Raw genomic sequence first — 10,651 nt, 5'->3', positions numbered from 1 at the left:
CTGAAAATTGTTAATAAATTACCCATCATTTCTAAAAGAAGCTGGATAAACATTGCCCTAAAATATTTTAACACTCAGGACAAGAGTAAAATATGCCCAATCTGATCTCATTAATACTCAGATATCACTTGGAAACACAGGATTTGAGAGATAGATCAAAAGAAAAAATCAGTTTATTCTAAAGCCACAGCATCCCCTCCCACTCAGTTAGTGAAACACCAAGCTATACTATCCTGAACAAGGAACAACTCTTGTCTGCAGATAAATCACTGTCATACAAATTCTTTCCTGTTACCTCTAAAAATGCTCACATCTTTTCCAAGAAGACCAGTCTATAGTGACACTTACCCCCACATTTTCTTTTTGTATTTTTCAGCCATTTTCAACATGACATCCAGGTAAGAATTTCTCCCCGAAGCTCCTGTTTGTTAGACAGGATCAGACAAGTTAAAAAAAACCCCACAGCTACATGCTTTAAGTGCCAAATTCATACAGAAGCGTGCTTGCTTATATGCCTACCTGTGTCAAGAATATGAGGCAGGACAGAAATGATGCAGAGCTGATGAGCATCACAAGTACCCTTCAGAACGTCTTCACTAATTATCTAGAAGAAAGTGGCAGAAAGTCAGTGAGAGTAAAGCTTGGTTACCCAGCTGTGACTCTACTTCCCTCCAATAGCCTATCAACTCCATCCTACAAGGTAATAAGCATTGAAACAGCTTGACACAAAAGCTTACAAGCCTCTCCTACTTCACTGGTCCCCCACCACAAGGCTAATTACAGAGAGTTCACAGAGTCTTCTGCTGAGACTTGCAGCAAAAGGAAAGTAAGCAATACCAAATAAGGCTTTCAGAGAGCACAGTAAGATGTCACTTCTTGCTCAAAGTCACTGTCCTCGGACCAGGGCTGGAAACAGCACACCCTGACCTATGCATATGCCTATAGGTTTCATTCATGGTACTGCTAGCATAAGGAGAGCCAGCAGGGTGCAGATTTGCTGAAGATGAGGACATTTAATTGACATTAACAGACCAATACCAGTTTCATGTGATCTATCTTAAAAAGGAATCAATACATCTATCTACATCAGTGGTCTTCAAACTTTGACTGTGCACTGCTACCAGTAAAAAAATTTCTAAGCACACAGCCCCAATAACATCTTAACATGAGAAGGAACTTCTTTACTTTGAGGGTAGTGGAGCACTGGCACAGGCTGCCCAGAGAAGTTGTGGAGTCTCCCACTCTGGAGACATTCAAAACCCGCCTGGACGCTGTCCTGTGCAACCTGTTGTAGGTGACCCGGCTCTGGCAGGGGGGTTGGACTAGATGATCTCCAGTGGTCCCTTCCAACCCTAACCATTCTGTGATTCTGTGAATATATGTATATCAATTATACACATATACTACTGTATTAACATTATGTCCATAAGGCATACAGAAAATAGATATTTTTAAAGGATGACAGATGAAATAAACACCATTTTAATTTTTTTTTTTTTAATAGCACTTTTGTTTTTTATCTTCCTGCAACCCAATGGATTCTTGCAAGACCCCCAATGGGGTCTTGCACGCACCTCCCTTTGGGGACAACTAATCACCATTTCCCATCTACCAACATCAAGCTGAAAACTAGAGGTCACCATACAGACACTGAAGCTTTTTGGACAACAAGCAAGATTAGTCATCATGCAACTGGTTAATAGATGGTTTACAAATGACAAAACCCTGCCTTCTTGTTAAAAAAAAAAGGCAAAAAAAAAAGATGGGGCACAGAACCCAAGCTTTTCACTTGTTCCTCAAGAGAGGATTCAGACATGCTGGCACCATCCTGTCAGTGTCTTCACTGTATCAATTCTGATAATCTTTCAGTCAACAAATTCACAGTAAAAAAAAATAACGGAAAGCTGAATGATCAGGCTTGTTATCTTTGACATTCTGGTGCAAAACAGGGTACAAGCAGCACACTTCAGCTGTTTTATGTAGTTAACACAGTCGTGTAACAACTGCTGCAAAGGATATGATGGAAAAGCAATTTGAGAAAATGATGTAGATGTACCTCCAGGAGCTCAGGTGGCGGTGCGTTATCAGAAAACAGATCCAGAGCACGAGCAATGATATCAGATCTAGTTCTGCCACCATCATAATCAACAGGGTCTTCTCCCTTCTGGAAGATTTTAATTGTGGGAAATCCACGAATCTGCAAGACAAGTTTATGTCATCAGCTCAAATAAATCTGAATATTTATGGTGGAAGTTATCTGCTACTCTGACCTGTTCTAGATTAAGAGAAAGGGAAGAGGTTTAACATCTCAATGAATCAAGTCTCAAAGCACATTATGACTGAACTGGAACAATTTTGTAGCTTCCTACTCATGCAACAATTCAAAAAAAGGGTAACACACACTGAAACACTGTTTCAAGTTTTAGTATCAGCAATAGTTTCATCTCAGTTTAGATGCACCAAGCAGGTTTAAGTACCAGCAGGACTTTCTTTACTTGTTGTATTTCTTAGACACTAGTTTCCCCGATTTGTCTGTGGGGACACAGCACTGTGCCTACTTGCTACCAAATAGACCTTAAGATCCCTCTGCTACACTTCTAGAAAAACTTGTTCAGTCTTCTTGCTGACTGCCAGCTGCGTGCTACTTTGTTTCCTTGTAAGCTCCCTGTACTGTATTAAAAATTAAATAATATCAGTTCACTTTGGACCCACAGCATAGCTGATCTGCGCAGCTAATATTGTCTGAGTGATCCCTGGCAACTAGCTCCAAGATGTACAGGTACACGTGTGTTTTCTGGAGATGCCCAGCCAGCTTACAGTCTGAAAGGAGACACCTCTCACTTCAGATGATAAAGCTATACAAGACCTTACAGAAATAAACAGCCCTTTTCAGCAGCAACATACAGATTTATTCCTTTCCTCTCACCCCATTTATTTATATTGTTACTGACATTCAGGAATGAATTATTTCTGGAAAAGTGGTATGTGTCACTTAACATTATTTATAGCACAACACATTTAAGTGGTACCAGATTAAGGAACAGTTCAGTAAGCATTAAAGGGAAATCTTAGAGATGGACTTACTAAAGATGGAAAAGAAGTTATAACCACTGCAGAGCACACTCACCCCGTATCGGCCTGCCAGCATCTGATTGACTGTTGCATCTACTGCAGCCAGTTTTACTTTTCCCTTTGTTTGTTCCTTCACCTCAGTGGCAGCAGCTGCCCATTCTGGCTCCAGGCTGAAAAACAAAGAGTATGAGCGCTCTGAGCTCTTAGAGCTAGAAAAAGTACACCACATTCCAACATTACACAGCATACTTCAGTCACGAAAAAAATAAAACCTCTGCAGAGAATGGTAGCTAGGAGGGTTATTCTAAATGAGACTGAAGTCCTGCATCTGAAGGAATGAAAAAGTCAATATACCTTCTGGATCTTCAACTGTTAACTGGGAATTTTACTGCTAACGAGGAGCATAGCCAGAGCAGCACCAAGGTGCCCTGAGCAAGAGAAACCCACACAGTTTGTTAAGACACCTTACAGAAAACCCCACTTCTGATATACTAGGGATGCAAGGTCCCTTTTTAGGGGATTAAGGGTATTGCACAAAAACAAGCTCTAATGGGAACTGAACCGTCAAAGAAAAACCTCATTTACTTTTTGCAGTGCCCACACCATGGGGCATAAAACTCCACCATCCACACATCGTCACTATTTATGACGTTCTTATCAAAGCTGTCATCAGTCAGCTCAATCACATCCTTCTTATCTCCACCTCCGCTCTCTCGGCTCTGTAAGAAACAAACAGACCCTCACATAAGTAACCAAAATTAGCTTCCCACACAAGCCATCTCCTGTGTGTCATGTTGTACCAAATGGTCTTTATTTGAATGAGATACAAACCAGGCAGTGTTAGGTCATACAACTTTCCCATTTAGAAGCAATCATACACACAGCCTACTCTCACAGCACTTTCAAGAAACAGCAAGTGAACCTTCTCTTAAAAGAAAAAAAAAAAATCAGGTCAAACTGATTAACAAGAAGATGTGGGAACACTTTCTTAGTTCCTCATACTCTGATCTGTCTGAGAACAAAGTGCTCTTCAACCCCCCCAACCCACTGTGCCCTGTTTCTAGGCAAAACAAACATGTGAGTGCAGTACACACTATAGGGTACGGTCCACCCAGGTCTTTTATCTGGCCAACCTGAGGGTGTCGGAATATACTTGATCCATGATTTAGATAGCAGCCAGAAGCTTTTCAATTTACCTTTGGAGAGAAATCCAGCAAGCTAACTTCAGAACACTACCAAATTAAAAAAGCCACATCCATCTAGCTTAGACTATCACTAGGCAAATAGTACATCAACCAGGTGGAGAATGGGACCTCAGAGTTCAAGGAGAAACACAAAGTCTTGCGCCTGGGGAAGAATAACCCCACGCACCAGTACATACTAGAAACTGACTAGCTGGAAAGCAGCTTTTCAGAGAGGAACCTGGGGGTTCTGGCGGACACGAAGTTGAACATGAGCCAGCAATGCACCCCTTTGGCAAAGGCAGCCAACAGCCTCCTGAGCTGCTTTAGGCAGAAAGTTGCCAGCAGGTCTGGGGAGGGGATTTTTTCCCCTCTGCTCAGCACTGTGTGAAACATCTGGAGTGCTGGGTCTAGTTCTGGGCTCAGCAGTATAATGGGTTTGCTCACACTGGAGCAAGTCCAGCCAATGGTCAAAGCAATTAAGGGCTTTAAGCATCTGACATATGATGAGAGGTTGAGAAAGCTGGGATTGCTCAGCTGGAAAGACTGAAGGCTCAGTGTGGATCCTACCCATGTGTATAAATAGCCAAGCAGTGGGGAGTAAAGAAAACAAAGGCAGACTCTTCTCTGCAATGCCCAGTGACAGCACAAAAAGGCCATAAGTTGAAATACAAGAATTTAATTTAAGAGAAACTTTTCTACTGTGAGGGTGGTCAAACACTAGGACAGGTTGCCCAAAGAGCAGAGTCTTGTGTATAGTCTCAGTTCTTGGAGATACAACTTGACAGGACAGAGCCCTGAGCAATCTGCTCTAGTTGACCCTGCACTGGTCAGAGGGCTGGACTACGCAGCCTCCAGACATCCCTTCCAATTTCAACTATTCCGTAAACAGTCAAGAGCACAAGCTCTGATCTCCTGTACAGGACAGCCTCCAGCTGACAACAAATCCACATATTCCCTCAAATACCTGTTTCCCAGAACTATATCCTCCACTTCTGCCACTAAGACGGTCTTTCACCAGGGACCGAAGAGCACTTAGAGCAGCATCAACAATGGCATCGCTTGTCCTGCCACCTGCAACACAGCAAAAATCAGTGTTTAAAGCATCAAAAGGCCAATTTAAGGTAGGCCTCTGACTTAATTACAAACTTAATACTCCCTCACCCTAAGGATTTTTCAGGAAAAGCAGGACTGGGCTATGAATGATAGTGGTGGGACATCATCCTCAGACTTAAAAAGTGAAGTCAATCCTGCGGCTTGGTAACTAACTGCCTTATCTGATAGGGGGTGACTGTGGCAAGCTCCCAGTAAACAGGAAGAAAGGAATAATTCTTTGGAACTGCCTATCAGCCTCCATCAACTACAAACTGCAGGTGGGACTGTTAGCCAATGCTAAGATGGACAATTTGATCAAACAAGTCCCACACATCTGTCTCTCAGTTACTACAAGCACCTGACAGGAAGTAAGTACCACAGAAGACAGCATTAACAGCTACCATAATTACTGCATTCAGGGAAAATTTTAGACATGCAACATGTGAAAAAGCATCACATTTACCCTGATAATCCTCTGCTTTGTTTTTGTTGGCTCCAAATATCTTGATAGTTGGAAACCCTCTGACTCCATACTGTCCACCCAAGGACTGATGCTTATCTGCATCTACTGCACCTACTTTCACTACACCCTGTGGAAATAAAAACAAGAATTAAGACAAGACTTCTACAGCAATTTAACACGTTCTATACTCTGTGAATGCTAGGGAGACAGAAAGTTATTAGGAGGGTAAGCAAACAGTCACTAGAGGACAGGTGTTATCCCCCCTAAAGCATTTAACTGCAGAACGTCACATATGTCTGGTTTTTTATTCATCCTGACAAACTAATTTTAAAATTGTTTGGTGGGGTTTTTTTTATGGCTGGTTTTGTTTTTTTCTGGGTTTTTTTTTGTTGGTTTGGGGGGGGGTTATTTGTTTTTGTTGGGTTTTTTTTATTTTTATTTGGTTTGGGGTTTGGTTTTTTTTTTTTTTTTAGGATGGGGAAGATATTTTACATAGGCAGGAGCTCAGCAAATCACTGCATGACCAAGCTTTCCGTAATTAAAGAAATACTCATCACCAACAGCTTACAAAGCTGTTGTCAAATATTCAGTTCATGCTGTTCTTGTACTTCAGAGGCAGGTGACAGGACAGCGAGGAAGAAAAGAGAAACATGCTATTTTCAGGGATGGCTGGATTCTTATGTCTTCTGGTGCTGCTAAAAAAACAGCCCTGGAAACAGTAACGTGAACCCAAGGACAGAACTGACTTGCTTCCTGTACAACTCAATGGCTTCTTTTAGAAAAGAAAAAACCCACAAAAATCCTGACTTTACGTGGCTCTGACTGGCCACTTCTCTAGCTGGACAAGCATGAATAAAGTGATATGGTTTTGAGGACCAAACCCCACCCCTGCGTTCGCAAGCCAGATGACAAACAGCTAAACTCTCCTCAATCCACTGCCACAAGCATACTTGAAAGGTTAAACTTACTTTTAGTGCTGTTGCTGCTTTCTTCCACTCAGGGGTTAGTCTTTGACAATGACCACACCTTTTAGGAAAAAAAAAAAACCACAAAGCAAACAGTAACTAATTCAGATCTGACAACTATTTCAGAGTGGCATTGTCGGGTTTGCAATTACAGAACAGGTACTAGCAGCAAACTGCGAGATTTAAGATCTACTCATGAACAATGGAAGAGGCTATGCCACAACATCACATCATTACTCAGACTTCTGAAGAAAAACCTCCGTATGTATTATAAGTGCATACCAAAAACTAACTGGCTTTTGTAACACAGAGGGAAATGTGAGCACCAAAATCCAGATTTGTGCACTAGTCTGCTGCTTGGAAACCAAAATGGACTCATGATGAGTCCTGAAACATTATTCTACAGGTAATTTCTTAACTAGCAAGAATTTGTGGCATAAAATCTCCTGGTGGCATCTGAGGGAGAAGACCAACAGTTGACTGGCAACTAGTGTATAATCACAGCATCACCAGTCTGTAAGGAAAGAGGAGCTGCCAATTTACTTATACTTGTTCAACACTTTATTGCCATTGTTCCATAAAGTTTCCCATCACCCGTAAAGCTGCCACAACAGTAGAAGAGGCTGAGCAAGCTTTCCCCTAAACCTCTCAGTCCACACACTGCTGCAGTTTCTGTTGCAGTGAAAGGCCCCTTCCTCCACAATGCAGAGCTTTGGATGCACAAATCCTCTGTGCTATTATCAAAGATGGAATATATATCACTAGAATTTACATGGAAGATGAAGAGACTACATGCTCTGGACGTGAGCAGGATGGGAGATAGAGGTGTGAAATTAAGATGCACAAAGCAAGAATTTCCAATTTCCATCGAAAAATACTAAGTCTGTGCTTTCACATCAGAATCAGGTTCTGAACAATAGAAGTGAGGGGCCTTCTCACTTACTTATGGCACTTTGATCAGTCATTTTAAAAACTAATTTCAGTAGAAGAATTGAAGTAGTAAAATGTTATAGAAGGTTTTGTTGTTAGACCCTATTTGCCAACTTGAAACCAATTCCCGCCTTTTTCCCTGGTGAGGCTATTTAAAATAGAAATCCCAACTACAGCTATTTTGCTAGTCACGAGGCCATCAAACTAATAGCTGTACTGCCAACAACTGAATGAAACACTGAACTGATCAGCAGCAGATTCCTATACTGCTCCTCCAAGATAAGAGCAAGCAAGTACGCAGCTGTAATTCTTACCATGGGGCGTAGAACTCCACAAGCCACAGGCTCTCACTTTGAATGACTTCCTTGTTGAAGTTAGTTGGTGTTAGCTCTATCACATCATCACTGGCCGAATACAAACCGTTAACTGCCAGGAAAAATGTGCAGCTTACTGTGCCTAGAACAAAAAGCAAAGTAATTAACACTCCTGCAGAACATTTATGGCCGTCCCGTTGCCATGGCTAAATCATGTCCCTTCCCACTGCAAATCAGCAGAAAACAGGAAAAGGATTCCAGGGAAAGGGATTGACAGTATTAAAAAGTTAAGGCAACATTCACGTATTACCTCCCCACTTAAATCATGGTTCTATGGGATCATGTAATACATTTCCTGTTCCTAAAGCTAGCTGGAGTTATGCCACTCCTGCTGTGACTCTCCAGAGAGCATTTTGTCAAAGCTGTCACCCTAACTGCTACTGGTACCAGACCAGCAGAATTTCCACAGGGATCCCCACAGTCAGCTATGTTTTTTATCAGTTCTTTCTCACAGAAACTCCTAAGCCAATCGCCCAGGCCTCTTACACTGCAGGCACTCAAACACATCTTTCATAGGTTCACCTAATGCAGGACTGTCTTAAGTAGTCTTAGTACAGGTACACTGATTTTTAGGACCAGCATTTGATGCACTGGTAGTGTAAGGAGCTCCTTCATTCTTGCTCATGAGAATCTTGATCTACCATTGATTCGTCTCTCTAGCAACAGACTGGAGAACAACAGCTAAATTTCTCTGGTTAACTACTCAAGCAGTCTTAGAGGACTAAAGAAAAAAAGGATCAAGGAAATTGCTTTTTCTTCAGAAAGACTTCATACTTCTGGTCACTCTGGATCTTAGTAGTGCTTGAGATTTTGCACATAAAACCTCATAATCCTTCCTTCTATGTAGTTAGATTAAGAGATGACTTGATGAAAGATGACAAGCACCTCTGTAACAAAATCCACACAGCAAAAGACTTTTCTTAATCCGAAGAGTGAGGGCAGTAAGAGCTCAGACACAGAAGTTAGAACTAGGCAAAAAATGAGCAAGCTTTGCTGCAAGTGGTTAATAACTTGAATAGGAAGCTGCACATTCTCTCTTGAGACTGAATGTGAGAGGAAGATAGAGTTCAGTGATGCAGAAACTCTAGACCACATGGTACACAAACAGCACAGCATCACCTACGCTTTATCAGTCCCATTCAGGAAAAGCAAATTTCATTACACCTATTCCATAGGTGGAAGCTGACAGAAATAACATCTTACAGGTTACTCAACCAGAGATTGGACTGAATTGCCACACTGCAACCCAGACCCCTATCCATTGCACCACTCCCTAACTGCTTTTTCTAGCCCTAGGACCCAATCCCTTTGTATTGGGGTGATCCTAGTTGATTTCCACCACCAGATTTACACATTAGATTAGCTCTCTCCCTTCAGTATGCCCACACACAAGGAACACTTCATCAGCACTGATTAACTGACTTCCAGGGCGATCTGTGGCTGTCACAGCATGTTACGGTGACCTACAGTAGCAGCTGCCACTGGGATAGAATAAGAAAACAAGGATGGAAAAAGCTACTTGAATGTTACAGCCACTCTCAAGACAGGAACCCTCCTCTAGGTGGAATGAAACCATTACGTTGAAATCAGCATATTTTAGCATCACCTAAAAAGGTATCTCTGACAGAATACATTCAGAAGCTGAAGACAGTTCATTCAGCTATTTGTCACTTCAAATAAAGAAGTTCTGGCTTATGCAAAAATACCTGCTAAAGAAAACTCACAAAAGAAAGCACATGGTGAAACTCACCATGTCACGTATCACTGCAATTTTTTTTAATTATGACTCATGAACTGGTGGGATAATTTTCTTTTCTATAGTGAAATATTTAATGTTTATTTCATCTTTGGCAAATAAAAAGATCATCTTCCTACAAGCATCTAAGCCAGCAAAATTCAAATCTGTCTTTGATATTAAGGCAAAAAAAAATCTCAGATAATCTGATTTCAAAAGTTGTTTTCTAATGTAAGTGAATTACATAGATAGGAGCATTGTTAAACCAACTAAGGCAACTCTATGCTAGTACTACTAGTCCTCATCGAAAAAACAAGTTGTAACTCTGAAGAGCTATGAAAAAAAGCTTTTGCTACAGGATAACGATGATGACGATTCTGTGAACTTCCTCCTTAAAACACCCGCACCTTCTGCGGCGGAAGATTACACATTCCCGCAGATGTGCCCTCGGCGAGCGGGAGCCTTCCCCCTTCGCCCCTGCGCAGCGTTACCCGCACCTTCGGCACGTCTACAGAAGGGTCCGAGTGGGACCACTTCACAGGCTTACCGATTTATCCGGCACAGAGGACACAGCAGTAGGGGGAGGGAAAGGGGAAGTACAATTCCCCACGGACTCCTCCTTTTGTCTTCAGTCGGTTTTTTTACTGCCCTTCCAGCACTAGATCCCAGCTCAGGGCAGCCAGGTAAGTAACACACCACCGCTGACTGGAAATCAAAGCTTTTTTTTTCTTATTAGGATGACAGACAAGAACCGTTTTCTTTATTATTTTCTTTTTTAGTTGCTGGGATCCTCAGGCCGCCTGCCTGCACTTCGATAACCCACTGAGCACCCGGGG

General features: G+C 41.9%; 1 protein-coding gene across 1 annotated transcript in view; it reads right to left on the bottom strand.

Annotated features, from left to right (window-relative positions):
* PDIA6 (protein disulfide isomerase family A, member 6) overlaps positions 1-10,651 on the bottom strand; it is a 90,465-nt gene that overhangs the window by 4,629 nt on the left and 75,185 nt on the right. The window contains exons 2-10 of the mRNA XM_009889772.1: positions 8,021-8,192; positions 6,780-6,837; positions 5,812-5,938; positions 5,221-5,327; positions 3,658-3,791; positions 3,128-3,242; positions 2,057-2,197; positions 520-604; positions 349-421 (exon numbers count right to left, since the gene is read on the bottom strand). Of these exons, the coding sequence (XP_009888074.1) occupies positions 349-421; positions 520-604; positions 2,057-2,197; positions 3,128-3,242; positions 3,658-3,791; positions 5,221-5,327; positions 5,812-5,938; positions 6,780-6,837; positions 8,021-8,192 (1,012 nt within the window). The remainder of the gene's footprint in view (positions 1-348; positions 422-519; positions 605-2,056; positions 2,198-3,127; positions 3,243-3,657; positions 3,792-5,220; positions 5,328-5,811; positions 5,939-6,779; positions 6,838-8,020; positions 8,193-10,651) is intronic.

This window comes from Charadrius vociferus, unplaced genomic scaffold (genome assembly GCF_000708025.1).
Source record: "Charadrius vociferus isolate BGI_N301 unplaced genomic scaffold, ASM70802v2 scaffold267, whole genome shotgun sequence".
Taxonomy (NCBI): domain Eukaryota; kingdom Metazoa; phylum Chordata; class Aves; order Charadriiformes; family Charadriidae; genus Charadrius; species Charadrius vociferus.
The sequence above is the reverse complement of the archived record's forward strand: the minus strand, read 5'-3'. Positions and strand labels throughout refer to the sequence as shown.